This window comes from Crassostrea angulata, chromosome 5 (genome assembly GCF_025612915.1).
Source record: "Crassostrea angulata isolate pt1a10 chromosome 5, ASM2561291v2, whole genome shotgun sequence".
In the NCBI taxonomy this organism is placed as follows: Eukaryota; Metazoa; Mollusca; class Bivalvia; order Ostreida; family Ostreidae; genus Magallana; species Magallana angulata.
The window spans coordinates 23,652,757-23,675,030 of NC_069115.1; the positions used below are offsets into that span (position 1 = coordinate 23,652,757).

The following is a 22,274-nucleotide window of genomic DNA, read 5'->3' on the forward strand; positions in this document are numbered from 1 at the left end:
ACCCAGCTATGGAAATTGCAATGAACAGTAGCTTATGTCAGATATAACTTAAGGAAATGCAATAATATGCCGGTCCCATTTTGTACTTTACGAATCATTAACAGTCGGATCCTTTTTCTCCCCGCACAATAATATGCCATTACTTAAAGGACATGAATGCAGTGAATTTGTTTCAGTTGTTCTTAGTGCTTTTTATCTATAGCTGGATATTTATACTAGTGATTTAGAAGATTGAAGAAAATTCATGAAAAGTAATATGAGAGAGAGAGAGAGAGAGAGAGAGAGAGAGAGAGAGAAGAATGAACTTACTAACATGTTTTGGTCTTTGTTGACAGGCTAGCCTTTAACATCAAGTCCCTCCAGAACAACAAGAACTCGCTGTCCCAGCTGGACGGCACCCTGGAGGTGTTCCTGGGGTGGATGAGGGAGATGGACAAGAGCCTGGTGCGCCTGGTGGAGGAGACGGGGAGGGGCGACGTCCGACAGAACCAGGAGCTGTGCTCAGAGTACCTGGTCCAGTTCAAGGTAGGAGTCTCGTTTTCACATCACATGTAAACCCATGTGTACTGACTCCGCTAGGTCTAATGATAAGCATTGCAGATAACAAAGTTATTGTAGGTTTGAATTCAATGATTTTTTGTCCATATGTGAGGATATATATTGTGCTGACAGAATTATTTAATTAAAAACTAAGTCTATTGAGAAGCAAGCATTAGAATTTGGTTCATTTGTCTCATCTTTGGTGTTTGACCATGCACATGTTATGTGGGTCTAAAATGTCTTCCACAGTTCTGGCTTGCACAGACAGTTCTACAATATATATAAAGCACATACATGTGGTGTATTTGAAAATTGATTCCCTAAAAGCAAAGTCTCTGCAGCAATACAATTTCCATATTTTATGGAGTAGTTAAACACAAATGTTCATAAATACTTGCCCGTAAATGGTAAACTAATTTAGTTCTCTGAGTGGTGGTCATATTTTGACAGAAATCAGATCACATACTTCAGTGGCGACACAAAAGACCATATCAATATGGCACTATGTTTAGAAGTATATTATATCATTGCCATTGTTTTTTGCATTAAGCTGGGATATGTTTCCTGTTATGTGAGGATAAGATTTATCGACAATTAGAAATTGATTGGATATTGTCTGTGGAAATATAAAAAAAGATTTCCAAGCAAATTGTATAAATACCTTGTAATTGCAGTTGTCTGAATCCTCCATTGATTTCATTACGGCAATAGTGTTATCCCTGAGGAATATTTAAAAAAAAAGAATACCTCCCCAGCATGTGCTGGAGAATTATGCCCCACAACTACTATTTAGGCAGGAAAGTAATTTGCTTCTGTTTCAGCAGCTGATGAATCATTTTGTGTCACCTTGAGGCAGTGAGGTCAAAAGGTCAAATTAGGTCAGGGCTTTTTAAGGCAGTGATGAGAATTTTTTTTTTTTTTTTTGGGGGGGGGGGGGAGTAGAAGGGTTAATGGAGGGGAGGGGATGTTTTGTGTTTGTTTTATAACCATACATGTATGTTAGTTCAATGAATAAAAACACTGCATGTGATAAAAGTTTAAGAGTGGTTTGATTAAATTTTCAACTAGTATGTAAAGTCAGTTTGGTTTTAGGGCTTTTTACATTGCAATTTATTATCAGTAATGTTAATATTAATGTTCTTTGACTGTTTTGAGTTTATCTTTTGGTGCTGCATGCAGCTGAGTTTTGTTGGTTCAATGAATTCTTAATTGAATGAAAAAATACCATGGCAAATAGTAAGTTCTGCATTGAAGTTAATGGCTATAGTATCAACAACCTAGGGGGGGGTATCTTCTCATTTCAACCTCTAATTGGATGTTTTTGATAGAACAGTAAGTCCATTTTCATGAATATCTTTCTCCCAGGATGTAGAGTACTTGGTCTTTTGTAGTGCCATTCTTTGTGTATTTATTATCTGCCATTGTATACCTTGTACTACAAAGGAAATCATTTGAAGCTCCTGATGTTTTGAAGTTTTGGTGAAAATAAAAAAGATGTGGAATTATTCTATTCTGGAGTCAACGCATCGAAATTGCCCGTTAATTGCTGCTGTGTAGTGGATCAATGGGCAGTGAATGGATCGGAAAGAGAGAGAGAATTATTATGTACCCATGCACAAAGGAATCACGGATTGACTGGAAATCCATCGGATACATCAACTGCCAAATCCGTTACCAAATGGTCATTTAGGCATTGCCATTCAAAACTATATTTTTTTAGAATATATTTTTTTTCCAAAACTTGAAAACAGATGAATCTAATGAAGATTATTGTTTTGAAAGGAATTTCCTCTGAATGGAGACAAAAATGAAAATTATGCTATATGTGCATTTAAAACTGGATTAATCTATTTGATTCTATATTCAAGGATGCTTTTTATCTCTCTGGACAATTGAAATGATCAAAAAACCATTGGAGTCTAATGAATTTTCAAATTATAAATTGCCTAAAGTTAATGCCTTTACTTGTAAATACCAACTTGAAGGAGTGTCCTGAGTTGCTCAAGTCTCGAAGATGTTTAAAGGATTGTCAGTCAAACCTATATAAACAGCTACATAGTGTCCTCAGTACCGTTCTACAATGAAATTAGATTATATTTGAAAGGTGATTGGCGAGACTTTAGACAGGAAGAAGTGACATTAGCTGCTGGAAATTTCAATCTAAATGTCCATGGAAACCAGAGCAGTTATGAAAGATGGTGAAATTGCTGCTCATATTTATACAACTGCTTCTCGTCAATGACCAGTCGGAGCATTGATTGTCTGCAACACCTACATGTCCTCTTTTAGTTCATTTTATAATCCGCCATCATCCATTATGGGTACCCAGTTGTGCTGAAGGGCAAGAAAATATAATCTATGGATGCAGCAGTTCCATGGTGGATATTGAATTGTATTGAAATGGCTGAAATAAGTCTTTATTCTTTTACTTACTTGTTCTTATTTTGTGAGTGGAATTAATACACCTAAGACGCCTAATTATTTGGTTGCAACTAAAGAGCAATTATTATTTGTTTTTGGATGCAATGTACATAAATTGTTTTCTCGCTGAAGCTTTTTTTTCCCTCCTCTTTTATTTGATTATATTCAGAGATAGATTTTGTTCTCAGTTAGTCTGAGTTTGTATGTATTTGTTTTTAGCTCCTGAGCTCCAAATCTAATTCATCTCAGTTTTTTGTGGTGTTTTTTTGAGAAGCCATTCTGTTTTAATATCCGTCACAAAAATATCCTAATATTGGTAGATTGTATGCTTTGATTAATTCAGGTGTTTGATCGAGTTTCTGCCGAGGTATTGAATCTGACGTCTAGATTCTTACCCACTTTGTTTAGGGTTAAATGGTATAGATCCAGTTTGCGATGTACATTGCTCTGAATTTGGGGGAAAATTTGAATTTCAAATTCATAAGTTAAATGCTTATCCATAAACATTATGTTTCTTTTGATGATTTTTCAAGTCGTAAATTATAGATTTAATATATTCAGGAACGTTTAAATCATCTGGAGGTCTAATCTTGATTGAGGAAGTTTATCGGACAAGGGCATGCAGATTTGATTAAATATTGTCATCAGGAAAGCCTTATTAGATAGTGTTATCCAAAACACTGCGAAGCTTTTTTTTTTTAAGTTCCATGTTCCATGTGAGGTCTGCAAAAACATGGTTTAATCAGGATGAAGGACTGTTTTGAGATTTTTCAAGAAACAAGACATGGATGTGTTAAAGAGGTTATATAATTAACTCGCAAAAACATGTTTTGCAAAAGAGCAAGAGTATTGGAAATGACAAGGGAACTCGATGTGTTAATTGATCTGTGACTTAGATTTAATGGTTTGTGAATGTATATAAGTACTGAAGGTATATATAATATCCACCTGATAGCCACTTCACCTGTGTATGACACACCTGGCACAGAAAAGCGAAGAAAAGCCAATTTGATAATCGTCCAGTGTAATTGGAATTAAGCTGCGCTTGTAGATTATCCAATAATTATGTCGAGGAGAGAAGTTAATGTGCTTATGTAGCCAGGACATGTTCCAAAGAAGATAACAGTTTAAAAGTTCAATGGAGATTGGGAATGTGTGTGTACTGCGTATTGTGTGAGGGACGGACACTGGGTATGAGGTGTCGGGCCGACCGCAATAATGGAGCGCAGACTTCTGGAAGACATTTATCGCCTGGAAGTCAAACTTATTCAGGTAGATAAAAAAATGTGTATGTTCCGTAATGCAAACAACTATTTTTTTCCCTTCTGTCACCTGACGGTCTCCCACCCTCTTTTACTGTTGATGCTTATAGGTTTTTTAAATAGCCAAATGCATGTATATTGAAAATAGATTATGATAATTGTGATCTGTTTTGTGATGTGGAATATTTTTTATGCATTTTCTCACCTTATCCAACCCCCACCCCCACCCCCCCACCCACCCCATTCTTGTTCCAAAGATGTGTATGTTGTTTCTTATATGTTTGGATCTTTACATTGCTCTAAATGTTGTCATCTATTCTTGTAAAATTTATATAGTTATGGATGAAATATATATCTATTAGTCAGTGCTAAGAAAACAAATCAGGTCTTGAAATTTGTAGCACCATTGACTTGAATTGACTGGGTGGGTACAATGCAGTAGGTTTGGTCATTACCTTACTGACTGAAATGAGGGAATCATTGGAAGAATTAAGGAAAGAGATGTTTCTCAAGCATTTGAATTTATATCTATGAACAGAAAACGATCTTGAAATATTGTGACAGGAGATTTATTTAAGGGAGCTTTCCTTGACTCCTATTTTAAAGGTGACTTGACTCGTTTGTTTTTTGGTGTAGATTTTTGCTTCTATTATCTTGCTTATCTTGATTATTTAAGCATTAATTTTATTAATTTAATGACTGATTTTCTATAAAAGTAATTCGGTTTTACCTATCTATAGGAATCTTAAGAAGCGTTATACATTCCTCTGCCTCTATCTGATTGGATGTATCAAACTGTCCACATGTACTGATACATATATAGACTTGTTTGTTTAACTCAGGATCAGATGAGTGGAGTTTAATTGACTAGAATGACAAATGTTTGCTCTTCATTAGAAGGATCAACAAGGGTCTTAACCAGCTTGTAATGAATTGAAACGCCTGAACTCACATGTCATCTTCGGATAAGCACTGGGTAACTTAGAACCATTTTAACATGAGCTTGGACTTTGGGTAGTTGTGTCAAACAGCAATGTGACATAGGCATGTCTATTTCATTGCTGGCCACTCAGCCATTGATCTTTAAAATCAACAAGATTTGTCTGGCTTTTGAGCCAAGACTGCACAATCTGTGCATATTTTGCTTGAAATTACGTTATTTTCAACTTGTTTTGATGCACGATTTAGATAGCCACCTATTTCTGAAAGTCCAAGGTCTTGTTAAAATGGTTCTAAATTACCATCACTCAGGCATCAGATACAGATTGAACAACCCGTAATCTGACGATAAAGCGAGTGATGCCTGATTTTGAATAATTTTTGTATAGTGGAATTTTGCTTTTCTGAATGAGCATTTGTACTGTTGATGCAGATAAAATAAAGTTTCACTGTTTCTTTAATTAATATTATGGGACCATGCAGACATAATTTGTTTTGCAAATCTGGTATAATTGTACCACTAAATCACCTTTTATTGAACCATCTAACTTGATTAACATGTTAATCTTTGATTTACATCCTTTTCCTCTTTAAAATAACTAAAGGTCTATTAGTGGACTCCTCTATATCACTATTAATATAAGTCGTAGAACTTGTTTATCAATCGTTGTAAAATAAATAAAGTTCAGTTTATATCACTGTCCTTTACCTGCTAGGGACCTCTCATTTTACCACTTAACATCCTTGTCAGATAACCAATAGGAACCTGTCCTTTTACCACTTAACATCTCTGTCAGATAACCTTTGGGGACCTCTCAATATACCACTGTAAAAAGATCCTTGTCGTATAACCACTAGGGACCTCTCATTTTACCATTTAACATCCCTGTCAGATAACCTTTTGGAACCTCTCATTGTACCACTTGAGGGACATGTCCTTTTACCACGTAACACCCCTATATCCTTTAATCCTAGCTGTCTTTGTTCCACTTAACATCCCTGTAATATTTTTACTTGTTCCCATCATTGTACCACTTAACATCCCTGTACTTAATACCATGAGGTATCCATCATAGTGATTTAACACCCTTCTCCTTTAACCCCTGTCATTGTACCATTTAACCTTTACTACTATTACCACTGTTTATTCATCATTATATCACTTAATCTCCCTATCCATAGACCACTTAATTAAGGAACCTGTCATCATACAACTTAACATTCCATATTCTATAACCATGAGGGACCCGTCATTGTACCTCATCTCTGACACTGGGGACCCATCCCTGTGACACACTGCTACAAGCTGCCCAATACAAGCCCCCTTTTCACTTGATTTAATATGATAATTCACACCATTTCATAAGCATGCTGGACAACAAGTGTCATTAATGGAAAATGCCAGTCTTAATCTCTAAATAAATGCCCAGAAAAGTCCATGTGGATGAGCTTTTGCTTCCAATCAATACCTCTCTCAGGGCTCCGATGGCAAAGTCAAATAAAAAAAAGACGGAAGATTTTTTTTGGCTCTTAAAAGTCCTTTATGTATAGATTTTTATTACAAAATGATGATGTTATTGCCCAATTTGGTTGGGTAGAAATTAAATCCAGTCTTGACCAAAATTATTAAGAATGGCAAATAGCATTGATTACTATAACCTGGGTAAATGTTCTGAATCCCACTGAGTTGTTTGGTATCCGGTGTCCTAGGGGATGGTTCCTCACTGTGGTATACCATACGATTGACTCGAGTGAACTATGGATCCCAGCATAGAGGTCTATCACAGTCCTTTTTATCCAGATTTTCACATCATTTGACATTTTCGTTCAGTCGATTGAATGCTTTTGATATCCGGTGCATGGATTTCAGTGTTTCTTTGTGAGCCTATAGGACTACTTGTGGCAGCCTTTTATATACCAGTCTGACAGAATAGATTCTGAAGTCCGTGATGGCGTTTTCTCAGAATTCTCATTTATGTTTCAAGTGTCCAGTGTATCATTAGAAAACAAAATTTAATTTTTTATATGGCTGCACCTAAAATTTGTTTTTTTTTCAAATTGCTGAAATGATGATGTTTTAAACTTGACGACCCAAGCTCATCAAAAGCATCAAGATATCCATGCAGACAAACCATGTCTTTGAAAGAGGGGAAATTCAAGACTTAATTATCGGATGTATTTTGTTACTTCACCAAAATTGGCTGGAATTCTCATGCCTCCTCATAGACAAGGTGCGCTTCCATCATTTGACCATTTTATTGGCAACTTTCATGGGAAATATTGAAAGCCAAAAGGTCTGGAATCAAGCTCTATGGATCTAAATCATTAGGAACACTTATTTAGCCATTAATCTCGTAAAGTCACCTTTTTCGGACATTACCAATTACGGTGTTGAATGCCACAAACGATCGCCAGGCGAAAAGGATTTAACCTCTGAACAAGAGCAGATATATTGGATTTTTTTGGTCCGCCCCTAAGTGTGTGCTCTTCTCACAAGGACCCTTGATTAGATTGTCTGCAGGTTTTAAGTGGTCATAAAGTAAATTGGAGGAATTCTACCTGTTTGCAAAAAGCGGAGATTTGGGCAGATTGATCTGAAATTGCATTGAAGACTGAGGAAGACTAGCAAAATCTTCTGTAATTGTAGCTTTCAATGATGTGTTACTTAATGTTTTACACAAAAAAATCGAGCAATCAATGGTTATATAACATTTTCTTTGCTTTCTCCCTGTTGGAAAACTAATGTTCAGCAGTTGCAACTTTGATCAGGAAAGAACAATATTTGTTGACTCTCAAAATCTGGTGAAGAGTGAAACTTCAGACATTATTTTTGTGCTTATGGAAAAACTGAGCATGTCTAAGACTTCTATTTTAAGAGACAGACCGAAACAGAATTTGGAATGCAGTTTTTATGCAGGGATATAAACCAAATGGGAGATGTTAAATCAAGTTTTATGGCAATAGTTACAGAAACTGTTTATATTTCATTCCAGCACGGATTGATTGGAGATTTTTTTTTGGAATACATTATCAGTTTTTGTATGTTTTTTGTGAGGATTTTTTTATGTTTCATTTTCTTAGATTGCACTAATTATGATTCCTTCTCTTGTTGAGAAAATCAATGTTATGCCGAGTGATATAGTGTCAACAACAGGACTATTTAGTTCCACACAAAAGGAATAGCTAGTCCGAGAAGCTCTCGGCGAAAAAAGATATCTTTGTATAGAGTGCAAACCTCAGCACCCAATGTTTTACTTTGGATAAAAATGTCTCTATCAAGACTGGTTGGTTACTTGTGGATTATTCAAGAAACTTAACGAGGATTAGTGATTCGTGATGGACAATTCAAGACAGCGAATAAGAAGTCCAGCATTATTGCGACATAGTGCAGATAGTCCAAGGAAACTGCCAAAGCGCGTGTGTTTTCAGGTAAGGCTTTAATGTTCAGTTCATCATGACTTTTTCTTTCGTGTTCGTACCCTGCATTTTTTTGAAGTCATGGAATTGGCCATGGAAATATTTTCAAGATAATATATGTAAATTTTGCAATATTGAGCAATATTGATGATATATATGCTGACTGTGCTAGCATAAACTGCAGGTTTGTGGATTATAAACATGAATTTTTCATTTGTAATCCTCTCCGGAAGCTTCCTCCGATTCGACGTGGAGACGTAATCAATATTTCACCATTTGACTTCATTTTTCCCTCCAGACCAGATATGAAAACGTTTTCATCGTACAAGTGGACTCATTTCAGCAGCAGATTGCTCACACTGTTTTCTCGTCATCAATAAACCTGCAATCAGTTCTCCATTCAGCGGTTTATAGGTATGGATTTTAGCAGAGGTTGACAGATATAAGCCAATTGCAAGGGACTTTGGGCCTTGTTTGGTAGAGGGGCTAGCTGATTTGTCAACTTTGTGGAAATCTGTTGTGACCTCTGGTTTGCTGTCATCTTCCAAACTCTGATGGATGTGGATCAATTTTAAACCTTTTGATTTACCGGTATTGCCTGGATAGTAATGAAATAAATTCCAAGAACTTAAATGTCATACAACCTTACGTAGGAAAGAATAGCCCTTTCATCAATGCAAATCTTCCAACCTTTTCTCTTTTTTTAATTCGAGTCAGATCAAGTCTTGATCTTGTCCTATACTCCAGGAGAAGGGGGCGCTGAGGGACTCTCTGTGTTATTTATTTGTCTGACCTGGATGTTCACTGTCTAAAGTCTTCAAATCTTCATACATAAGATACTGCTGGGTTTTTTTTTTTGTTGGCTGTAGGGAGCTATAGTTGTTTTATTTGCCCTCAGTCTGTAGCTGTGACAGTAACGGTCCCACTGATACAGTGTTTGTGATTTACTGATGGAGCATAATTGCCTACTCCACAGTCAGAAATTAATAAAACCTTACCATATATCACTTCTTTGTATACCCCAGACTCAATGAACAATCATAATTGTATGTCCACTGATTGGCAGAACATTCCGAATCATAGCCACTGATTGTAGCACTGTCCAAATCATGTCTAGTAATGTTATAACTGTCCACATCATGTCTGGCAGTTTTATGAGTGTCCAAATCACATCAGGTAATTTTTGAACTGTCTAAATCATGTAATTCGACTACTTAACATTTCCATTAAGGGTTTTAGTCCTAACTCATAATAAGATATCAATGAAGGTTTTTGTTTTTTTAGAATATGAAGATGATCCAGTAGAGGTGTTCACCATCAGTTAGTTCGCCTGTAACAAAAATGAGTAGTTTTGAATAACATAATTTGTCTTGTGAATCACTATAACCCTTTAACATATAACAAAATATTCTGTAAAGGATCAGGAAAAAATAGATGCCTTTGAAATATTACATGTACTCAGACATTTTTTCCCCATTTGTGTGGTCTATAGACGATGAAACAAATGATAAATCTTGATATTTTAACAATCCACTCTCGAGTGATCAATTAACATCTCAATAATGTATGGAAATCAATGCATTAGTCAAAGTGATTGCATCCATGGGTTTCCATGTTTCGAGGACGTTGCCTAGCTTGGGCATTAAACATGTATCAGATCACATGATATGTTTGTCCCATTGTTTTGAGATTAGCAGTAATCTGGAATTGCATCCATTTGAGGAAATACTGGAGGTTAAAACAATTTGTGACTTTCTGTAGGTTCAAAACTCATTTGTCATTGGTGCCCCCACTGAACAACCTGAATTCAATGGCTATCCAAGTTCAAATCCATTTTGTTATTTATGTGCTGTAGAATTTAACAATTAGTTAATTAATGTGAAGCTGTTACAATCTGATATATAGGTGTCTCCAATGTTAGCACAGAGGAGAGTGTGTCTTTCTGTACTGTAAAGTATGGCCCAAGGGAGAGAAGTCTGTAGAGTCTTGTCATGTAGAGCCATTATCAACACCTTTCTGGAGGGCTAATTACAGAGCAGGCAGAACTTACCAGATCAGAATTACCTCCCTTATCAGACTTAATGTAGCAGCCCAGGACAATTAAACCGGGCCATTATGAATTGACACTAATGAAGAGGCCCACCCTCAGAGGCACGGCTTATATTACTCAGGTCTAGATTTGTATATGTTATATTATCAGACTATGGGGTCTGTGATATCTCTCTCTCTCTCTCTCTCTCTCTCTCTCTCTCTCTCTCTCTCTCTCGCCTGCATACAGTTTTATTATCTGAAATTGAAAAAAATTCACCATTTTTAATGTGGAAAATTAATTATGGTAAATGAATTTGAGAACCCAATTTTTAAAATGCTCACTATGCACTAAATAATAATAATTACATTTGCCATTTTGATTTCAATTTTTGATATATATATATATATATATATATATATATATATATATATATATATATATATATATATATATATATATATATATATATATAAATGCAATCTGAACACCTTGAAGGAGAAGCTAAAATATTTGGCAATGATTAATGGTTGCATACTTTCCTAATTAAACAGAACACCTGCGATGTATACATATGTGTCAATAATGAATCCAATTTATGAATGATGAAGGCTTTCACGCTTGAGTAACCACAGTTATTTCCACAATACAATTGCCTAGTACGCTGATGCATGTTACGGAAAGTATGCTCCGACAGCGAACTGCCAAAGGAATTAGACAGGTTTGTTAGTTTCCCTGCAGCAAGAGCTAGCTGAGCAAGCCTAGCTTCAGAGCAATCATACTTTACAAGAGCTTTTCTCTAAAACAATTACAGGAGAGCAAGATACGCTTCATTGAAGCTGGGTCAGGGAGGTTGTCATATTTTTTTTTTTCCAGAGGAGATTTCCCAGCAGCCCTTAGTGGTGATTGGTCCAAAAGTCGTTGGGATTTGAGGGCGAGTGATTCTTACCTGAGATTTTTATGTTCACCTGTGTCCGTCAATTGATACAGTTACATTGAGATATTTAATCCCGAGTGTTCTCAAGGCTTCAGGCGGGAGTGTGGGAAGTTATATTGGATTGTGAATTGTGCAAATTGCTTGGGAATTGTCAGTTAAGTGTTTTTGGATGGGCAAGCTTTTGTTATCTGCCCAATTAAATTGAGGTGATTTTTTTTTTTACTCCAGTAGGTAGTTTCATTATTTTTCCATCAAGGAAGATAAGATTGAAGGGACTGTAAAGGGATGTAAATGAGGGTTTGTTTGGAGGAATGAGAGATTGCCGCAATAGAGGAATGCAAATTACACCTGAAATTAAGCGTGATTCAATTTGTAGCTGACTCTGATCTGCATGTTTGTTATTTTTGTGTATTGACTGCGGACAGATTGATCTGGCGATAAAGGGGAGGCACGAGATATTATCATCTTGTCTTGCAAAGGAAAGTTACGCATCCGAAATATCATCGCCCATCTTCCATGAGAAAGTTTGGTTAAAATTCATGAAAGGAAGGGGTTGAGATGACAAGTGTATTATATTACCTGCAATTGATTATTCATTTATTCGAATATGTATATGAGTGAATGATAATCAAAGTGAGGACTTTGACCTACATGTATTAGCTTTGACTTGGAGACTCTTTCAAGAAAAGTTCTTTGGAGGGTTAAATATTCTCTGACTACAAGGTATAATCAAAACGAGCGAGAAATTGAATCTGCTAATTGCAAAGACTGTGCAAGACCTGGAGGTTAAACAAAAAGATTTATGGAACCGCATGCTCGGCCCTTAGTGTGTAGGTCTAGTGCAATAGTGGTTCATTCTGGCCAAGTCAAGGCCCCCCACCCCCAGGAGTCTTCAGTTTGCCCCCGAGATGATTATTTTATGCACCAGTATAAGGAAATTACTTAGTACCTTTGAACAGGTAAGACCTTGCTAACTTTGAAATTCTTGAGGTACATGCAACTTTATTGTTAGTACCGTGACAGATTTACATTGAGGTTGCCTGATTAATGCTTTCCTAATTAATTTACATGTATATCATATTGGAAATATATTGGTGTTAATTTTTTATATTTGCTGGGGGGGGGGGGGGGGGGGGAGGAGATGTTGCAATCATTGTAGCAAAAATGAACCAAATACACGGATACATATATACATATTGATGATTGTGCATAGGATTTAATGAAAAAAAATGCTACAAGTTCAAAAACGTAATTCAGTGCTGTAGCAGAAACAGTACGTGTCAGTAAATTGAGTACATTGTACTTCTATGAAGAAATCTGCTTACCAGTATATTGCTGTCTGAGCTTATTTTTAATGTCTTTCACTGCATGCAGTTGAAAATAAGTTCAGAGAGAGAGAATCGAGACAGACCATGCTGCAGACTTTAGATCATTGACTTATCTACTCAGGTCATTCTCTCTCTCTCTCTTTCTCTCTCTCTCTCTCTCTCTCTTTCTCTCTCTCTCCTCTTTTCTCCCACTCCCCAGTTCACAGTTAAAAAAGATCATGCATGTAAAAATTCAGATTCTATTACATATATATATCAATTATAGAGGAGAGAAAATCTTATCATAAGTAGGTATTAATTTCAAAGATTTGCGGAAGCTAGATAATGGTTGTATGTTTGGGGAGTTGGGTGGGGGTGGGTGCAGTAGAAGGACAATAGAGGGGTTGTTCTGTTGTGGTTATTTAGATGAATTGGGATCCACATTGCATGGAAAAGTTCAAGACATCCAAACATTCTGAAGAGGGGGCGGAGTAAAAAAAAAGAAGCACTCCATTTGTTTGAAACAAGACAAATTACAAAGTGTCACAACGGCTTTCCGGAACATGTAACCCAAGATCTTTAATGTGTAAGACAAATTATTTTCATCCAAGGAGGCTGGTGTAGAGTAACCTTGTTTTGTAGGTATCCGATTCCCCCTGTCATATTGGTTCAAATTCCACCGTCATGTTGGTAAGAATGCTTAGATAAATGACAATGTGAGTTAGGTTCACTGAGGCAATGAGTGGTACAAGGCCAAAGAAACCCATCAGTCATATGATGGAAAAACAGAATTCCATAGAAATCAGAAATCATTAAGGGTATAATAATAAACTCATTTTTCTTGTGTTCTATGTTAGTAAAGTACAGTACAGGGTATTGAAAACTTTCATTCATGTGTAAGGCCGTAGGGCTTGAGTTACAGAGAAATTACAGCTGATTGAAGAAGACAAGAAGTCATGCAGGGAACTTAAAACAAAGAGCATTGAGGAGAGAGAGAGAGAGAGAGAGAGAGAGAGAGAGAGAGAGAGAGAGAGAGAGAGATCTTCTATGAAGTCTTTGAGAAGAGAAAGCCCAGTTTCTATATCTGAAATGTTACATATGATAATGGTTTAGTTATAAAAAAAAATTCTTTTAAGTTTAGAAAAAAATGAAGCCAATTAGTTATAAAACTCAGATCGAAGGTCACGTAGTGTCAGATCTTTTGCAATTTTTGGAAGTTCCACTTCCTGAATTCAAGACAGCTAGCAGAAGATTTTATGAATGACTCAAAGAATGAGATCTACTGTGAATACAATGTGTCATTAGTTCAGCAATACAAGCCTGCAGCAACCGAATTCACCAGCTGTTGAAACAATTCCCAACAGTGCCGTCTTCTGCTAATCTTTCGCAATGATGGAGGTCTATCCCTTGATAATCAGTTGATACCTGAGTGGAATTGTTGGAGTTTTTTTTTTCTCTTTCCGACTTTCTATTACATATTTATTTGCTTTGCTCTCTTTGTTGGATTCTTCGGAAGTAAATCGGTGAGAGAAGCCGAGGCAACGTTTTCTTAAGAATGTGTAAATAGAAAAATACGCCAGGAAAAAATATATCGCCAAGGCTCTTTTTTTTATTTTATTTTTTTTCATTAGGGAGAAAATATTGTACTAACAGAACTTGCTCTGCAGGATTCATAGCTGGTTAATTTAGCTATGGTTTGCAATTAACATCAGGGTCAATGCAATATAGCTCTTTTTTTTCCCCTCAGAATGAACAGTTCTCTCTCATAGCTTTTGTACATAATCATTTAGCTAGTTTTTATTGAAATTTACGAGGCAGGTAATTAAAATTTATCTAGTTGGTAAAATGCTTATATGTAACAAGAAAAAAAATGTTTTGATTATTCAGTCGGAATGGGGCAGCCTTGGTAATCTTACATATTATTTTTTCTCATGCGTGTCACCAATGTTTTAAAACCATTTTAAGGCTAAATTCACTTTAATTAAGAAGAGTTTTTTGATTAATCAAGGGCTAATTTCTGAAATGCAACATAATGGTTGATTTGCATCAATCAGTCTGCAGACTGACTTGTAGGAGATGAGTATAGTATTCGTGGATGCGTTTATTTTTATGTGGGTAGGATAGGAACCAAGCTAGACGGTCTTTACCGCCTGTAGCCAAATTAATGACCAATTTATGGTATCTTTATGTATTTATTTTCTGCTTATTAACGGTCCTGATAGGAGAATTACACACCCTTTACTGCAGATTATATGGGGCCTGGGCAATAGATTATCTGCTACATAGGAGAACACCTATCTTTAATGAATGGACGTATTAATTGGGTATATACGAAATATGTCTGGATCTATATCCATATCAACAGGTCACCAGGCCAAAGAACTCTAGCTGTCTGTGTAGATCTATTATAGAATATTTAAAAAAAAATATACACTGCCCCAAGACCTTATAATTAATGGCCTGTATTAGATTTTTTTTTTTTTCCTCGAACTTTTATCTTATCAATGATTTTTTTTTGGCATGGTAACATGGGGAGCTATAGCACTGTTTCTTGTAAGCTGTCACTAGCCAATAGTCTCTGGGCTATTATATACAGATAAAGACAGGGCTAGAAAATGAAACAACGGCAGAGAGATAGATGGGGGGGTGAAAGGTCAATAGCAGGTTTTATGAATTTTCTGTTGTGTCAGCATCAGTGGAGAATATATGTTACGATATATATGCAATCACTTTAGTCTACTCATTTGAATTATTGACATCTCTGAATATTTAAAAAATTTTTTTTTACTCTTTTATTTACTCTTAGTTGTCATTTTCTCTTCTTGCCTCTTTAAAGGTTGCGGTAAGACAATCTTAATTTTTTTTTTTTTTTTGGAGACCCTGTTTTTGTTTATTTTGATAAGTTTTTTTTGGCTGCTCAAATCGTTCCTCGATATTTGTTTTTTCTGTCTGTTTGTTCTACATATGTTAATTTTCTTACTAAGTGTAACTCTCCCTGGCATCACTGTATTGTCATCAAATAGACTAAATTACAATTGAAAATGGAAAAAAAAGGTGATATAACCACTCTTAAGGGAATTACTCTTTATGCTACACTAAAATTTTCACAAGGATAAAATAATAATGTATTCCTACTTTACACTTATGCATACCCCTTTTTATTTCTTTGTTTTCGTAATTTGTCAATTGACTCTAACAACTCTTTTGTTCTGTAATATTGTGACATATTAAAAAAAAAAGTAAAAACACATACAAACAAAAGATGAAATCCCCAGGAAATGGGAGGGATCAATGTATCCTCAAATGAACTCTCCAACAATTCTTTCACCAGTCAATTCTCCACGCTACATTTACCAAAGTGGTAATTCGAACCAGCTAAATTGAGCATTTTCTCGTAAAAAATTTTTTTGCCTTGAATTGATTCTGATCCCCGCAAAAATACCGGCTACAAAAGAACAGCTTGTAAATCGATTCGCGATTAGCGATATGGTTTAGCGCTGACATGTTAGGAAGTGTCATTCAAAAAGAAATGATATTTTGGAGTTATCTATAAAGGAAGATCTTTTCTGTGTATTTGATGGCTTGTCATCGTAATAGAAAACTTTCAGGGTACATGTAGCGTTTTTATGATGGTGGTTGTTTTATAACAGTTCCACAGGAAACACTGTAAAGGAAAGTACTGAAAAGCCATAAATGTCTTGTGTCCATGGATTGATCACTAGTACCATATAGAAGATTCCTATGGGTGTTTTTCTTTACATGATACAGAAATACGATCACATTATTAAACTGGTACACCAAGTTACATCTGTTGTTGCTACCTTATCTTGCATCTACAGTACATGTACTAGTTAAGCAGACAAAACAATTAAAATCAGTTTTATTATTTATATCCTATACCATATGCTAGCTATTGCAAGTTTTGCAGCTTATTGTTAGAAGTGTGGACCTGCAGATTCTTTATTTTGTTGGACAAAAAATGCTGCAAGCATTCATCTACAACTTGAATTTATCATTATGGTTTCCTTGTAGTGGTCAATACTGGTTTTCTATGATGTCACTCTAAAAATGAGACATTAAAACATGGAAATTAACAACTAAGCAGATTCCACAATACTACATAAATAACTCCCTTTCAAAGATTAAAGAAGCTCTTGAAATCAATGATTGTTAGAACTTTTTGATTTTAAGAGAAAAAAATTTGATTTTCATTGGTTTTGACATACATGGATATTTCATTACATGCCAATGTCTTGGATTATTTAACTACATGTATTATGATAGTTGTATTTCTATGTGCTGTCTCTATTCTGTAGGATCTCCAGGCAGAAGTTGACACAAACAAGACAACATACGAGTCGTTGAACAGCAGTGGGGCGAGGCTGACCAGAACCATGGGGGTGAGCGACGCTCAGGCTCTACACCGGCGCCTGGAGGAGATGAACCAGCGCTGGGTCAGTCTGATGACCAAGTCCATGGAAATCAGGTATAAACTGTATACTTTGTGGGTATCAATGATATAGGCTTTACTGTATGTGGGTAGTAAAATCTAAGGAAAACACATCAATATTCGTGTGCATCAATTTTCAATGATTTAATGAAAATCACACAGTTTCAAGGATATGTAAATCTGTGGGCAATGATGCTTTCAATACATTTTGTGTTTTTGAAAATTTGAATTCAATGAACATTTGATTTGTTGATCATAACAACAATAAAATCTGCAAAAAAAAAAATGGTATTCAACAAATGAGGATGAAAACAGTATGGACTCTATTGTGTGTGTTTTGGAAAGGACTTATTTTTAAATAGAAATGGATAGTATAGAGATCACTGTAACTGTGTTGCATTGTGAATGAACAGTTTAAAAAAAATGTTCATCTTGACCAGGAATACACGACTATGCACTTATTCATCATGCCTCTGACTCTACTATTGAAGGTTGAATTTGCAAACACAGCATTATGTTGAGTTAATTTGGTTAACATAGAACTTGATGGTGATAGCACATCTGAATGCACCACTTGCTTTTAACATTAAAGCAAGGAAGAAATTAACTTTCCATTGCAATAAGTGAAATGAGAAAACGGCTTCATTGGGTCTTAGCTGATCAAATGAAGAATTAGCACACAATTCTGTTGTGGTGTATTGGTACTGGTTCTGGTGGAAATTACATGTAGGCAAAGAGGTTAGGGCAACATACCTGAGTGCATCCAGAACAGATGGGTTTGTAAATCAAATTAAGTTGAAAATCATAATTGATCAAATAGTTCAAGGCCATTTAAAACTAGGTCATCAGGTATTGGCACCTATCAGATGCCAAATAAATTAAAGTGCAATGAGGAAGTTGTTGTTTTTTAACGTGATAATTGAATCACAGTTTTGCGAACTTTACTTTGGCTTACTTATGGGTTCAATACAAAGTTAGCTGACCAAGGTCACAATGATAATGGTAAGGTCAAGGTCATGGATTTAATATAAAGGAATACATCATAAAGCTCAAAGATTGTAATATTGCAGATACAGCACAGGAAAATACAAGAAAGCATTGTACGATTTGTAAAGGTACAAAGTTTCCGTGTGGCCTATGCTTAAAAAAGAATTGGAGAATAAGTTTGTCAATATAAATGTCACATTTATCTTTTGCTTTATGACCTTAAGCTTTCAATGAAAAAATACAAAGTTGGGAAAATTATTGTTCAAAATACCTTTGTTATCAGGAGAGAGTGTGGCTCTGTCGTAATGACAAAACACCTGCATGTAGGCTTCCTACCTGTTAATCGCGTCAATCAAATTTTTTACCTGTGACTTGGCTTTGAAATTAAACTGAAATCAGGAGAAATGAAGTATTGAGTAGAGCTGGGATAGATAAACATTGCAGAGCCATTCCAGAGAGAGAACTTCAATGGAGGAATGTTTTAAATGCCTTTCTCTCCCATGTTGACTTTTCTAGCCATGGTGTAAAGCCAGGGTCTCCCAGAAAGAAGGAGAGAAAGGGAGAGAGAAAGAGGCCGGGGAGAGAGATGACGGAACTTAATTATGTGTGTCTTATCAGGACTAATTTGACTTTATCTGGGGAACCTGCATAAGTGAGGCAACGAATTCACCTGCCCGTTTGAGCCCCATATTCTGAATTCCTTGTATATCCAGTCGGAACTTTGGACAGAGACCGGTCAGAACTAACATAGGGGGGTGGAGGAAGAAAGAAAGGATGTCCGTGACAAAAGGACCAAGCATTTAAACACCCTTGTTAATACAGGTGTTTGGAGTGCAATAGTGCAGGGAATGTTTTTTTTTTCACCTGTAGAAATCGATGAAGATTTGTGCTGTAGTGGGTGGGAAAAGTGTGTTGTGCCTATATTAAGTGGGGACTTTTTTTAGATCACATGTTGCGAAGTTGAGTCATCTTTTTTAGAAAATTTGTTATACCTGGTAAAAGAACAAAATGTAGGACCATGGTGTCTTGGAAATTATGATTGAAGTGAAAATACGATTTCAAGTTATGTTGTGCTTGGAAAGTACTTAAGTGCTTTAAGATTGTGTGTTGTGATTTTATTTTTTGTTCAGTTGATTTATTAGACAATGGAGCTAAGGAATTCAACTCGGAGAAAATAAATGGAGATGTCATAGACTTCTATGGACAAAACCTAAATATATTGGTGTCAACATTTACCTGGAAAAATATGTTAACAATCAGTTATTTTTTTAATGGATCGAAAAGTGATGGGCACTCTTTTATTTTCTTAATTTGAAGGAGAAAAATTCAAATTTGAAAAAAAAAAATTGTTTCGGATTTTGGAAGTATGCGGTTGATTGCTTTAGTCGGACAAAGGTCGGATACGCCTCCCATTTTTGATGGAAAGTCGGACACCTCTTCTCCGTCTCTTTCTCTGAGATCGGACACTTCCTCCCTCTGTGGGGAATTTGCCGCGTCTGAAGAGCCTATGAGAGTTATTGCCCTTGTGGGCCACCGAACTAACGCCTGCCAGTCTCTCAACAGGAGGAAGAAGAAAAAAGTGACGTGGTACGCCGTAAAATAAGAATTTCTCTTCATTAAACATTCCCTAATGGGGGGGGGGGGGGGGGGGGTTGTTCTTGTCTGGTCATTACAGGACAATGCAGGAATACAAAGCCAGCAGTATTTATATATGTTCTGTAGCATAGGAATAAATCCAGTATTTATGTGGGTTCGTCTCTACGATTTAGCACTCTGGCTCTTGTCATCGAGTGATTGATGAGAGATTTATTTTACTAGTAATTCATGCATTCATCATGCATTAGAGGCTTTGGTTTGATAAGCTCTGTTCTCTTTAATTTTTAATGAAGGAACATTCGGAAATCTGTATTTTCTTGTGGTATGTTATGGATAATTAATTGGTCTGCCTTTGCAATTTTAGAAAGCTTTATGGATCAATTTAATAATTGAATTATCTGTTGAAAATACTTTTTTTTTCAAATTGATAGGAAACTTTAAAAATGCATGGTTTTAAGAGAATGGGTTAAAGAACCACCATGTAAAAAGCATTTGAATGCAGCTGTCAGTCAGTCCATCTTCACTGGAAAATGTCAAGAGAGCAATATTTATAGCCTGCATGGAAATGAAAAGATTCTCAAACTTGGGAGAGCTCTTTATTAATTGTTTTATTCCAAAAAGATTTGTTGGAAGTGGTTAAATGAATGGAGTAATTAAGCCACAATTTTATGTGAAATATATGTTTCTAGAAACTTTCAAGTCTCAAGCACAAACTTTTTTACAAGATTAAGTTGATAGCAATGAATTTAGTATTTTTATCAACTTTCATTAATGATTTCCATTTTTCATCTGTCATTTCAAATTCAAACGAAAAAAAGTTTTAAATTTCTGAAGGAAAAAAAAATTAATTTTGCGTCTTCCTTTTCAGGGGTCGTCTTGAGAGCAATGCTGACCAATGGCTGCACTTGGTGAACACCCTACAGGAGCTGATTGGATGGGTGCTAGAGAAGCAGCAGGAACTCTTGGCTCAGAGGCCCCTGGGAGGGGACACCGAGGCCCTCCAAAGGCAAAACATGGACAATCAGGTATGCTTACTGTCAGTCCATTATATACTTCAATGTTAAAATATGAAAATTGCAAAATATATTTGATAAGTGTTATAGAGAAAAAATTATGTGTTTCTGGCAAGACGATGTCAACTTTAATTAGACTTGACAGGAAGGGCAACTGTAAATTGAAAATCTTGTGCATGATTATCTTATGGGAATGAAATGCTGGTAGATGTAATCCTGAAGTTGATCTTATCGTTGAATATTCCAGCGGCTTCTGATGAGCCTGGACACCAAGCGACCAATCGTAGAGCAGAGTCTGGAGGCGGGGCGGTTCTACCTGAGGGAGGAAGGGCTAGAGAGACGCCTCAGTCAGGACAGCGTGGACAGCCATGAAAACGGTGAGGGTCAAGGTCATCTCCATAGCAACAAACTTTGTCCATGTGAGAGAAGAATATGGGATTGAAATTGCAATGATTGATGAAGTTTGTGTGTTGGTGATGGAAATATTAAGGAAAACATACTGTAGGAAGTCAGTAGATTTTATCTCTGTTAAAAATATACAAGTTGTAGTAGTTGATAGTTGGAAGAAATGGTTAAATTTTGTGTAGATTTTGTCAATGATGATTTAAGAAATGGGTATGCTCTCTTCTCTCTCTCTCTCTCTCTCTCTCTCTCTCTCTCTCTCTCTCTCTCTCTCTGGAATATCTTTATGGGATAATGTATCTTCGTTGCTGCTTGCTGGTATTTGAGAAATGGGCTAAAAGTGCACAACATAAAGTAACAATGGCCTCAGTAAGTTAAAGCTGTCTATTTTTATTGACTCCTCAGGAGACAAATAAGAAAATAATTGATCTCTGGAGTTTTACAAGTTCATAAGTAATTTCTTCGTACTTTTAAACATTCTAGATTTGATTTGTACTTTTTGGGAATATGAAGATTGTAGGAGAGGTGAAATCTTATGTATTGAATACAATGTCAAAAAAGTTCTTGTATACCTCAATCAATTCCCAATTTAGATATTTTATGACTAAGGAATGGATTTAATTTTCACATATGGCATTCGATATTACAAAACCTTTAATGTCTTATGAACTGTGAAGTGGTTTTTGTAACAGTGTAAAATGTCAAAAGTTATGAATTAAATAAATGTATAACATTAAATGTATAAAAATTGGATACATTCCTTATGATTTAATATTTAAGCATAAATTCAGAAAAAAAAAATGGTTCTTAAACCAGACTAAAATAAAACAGAATTTTATAACAAAGGCATATATTATTGTTAGGTTTGCAATTTAAACAAAATTTGTATTGCCAATGAATTAGGGCATTACAATGATAATTTTACTATTGATTTTTATTTTTATTTTTTTTGTAGAAGCTTTAGCTCAGGGCGA

At 35.7% G+C, this 22,274-nt stretch overlaps 1 protein-coding gene across 8 annotated transcripts in view; it reads left to right on the top strand.

Annotated features, from left to right (window-relative positions):
• LOC128185983 (dystrophin-like) overlaps positions 1 to 22,274 on the top strand; it is a 124,450-nt gene that overhangs the window by 84,946 nt on the left and 17,230 nt on the right. For all 8 annotated transcript variants that reach the window (XM_052855705.1, XM_052855703.1, XM_052855706.1 and 5 more), the window contains 5 exons: positions 336 to 525; positions 17,169 to 17,338; positions 20,754 to 20,910; positions 21,146 to 21,275; positions 22,256 to 22,274. The exon at positions 22,256 to 22,274 is cut by the window's right edge and continues 127 nt beyond it. In XM_052855705.1, the coding sequence (XP_052711665.1) occupies positions 336 to 525; positions 17,169 to 17,338; positions 20,754 to 20,910; positions 21,146 to 21,275; positions 22,256 to 22,274 (666 nt within the window). The remainder of the gene's footprint in view (positions 1 to 335; positions 526 to 17,168; positions 17,339 to 20,753; positions 20,911 to 21,145; positions 21,276 to 22,255) is intronic.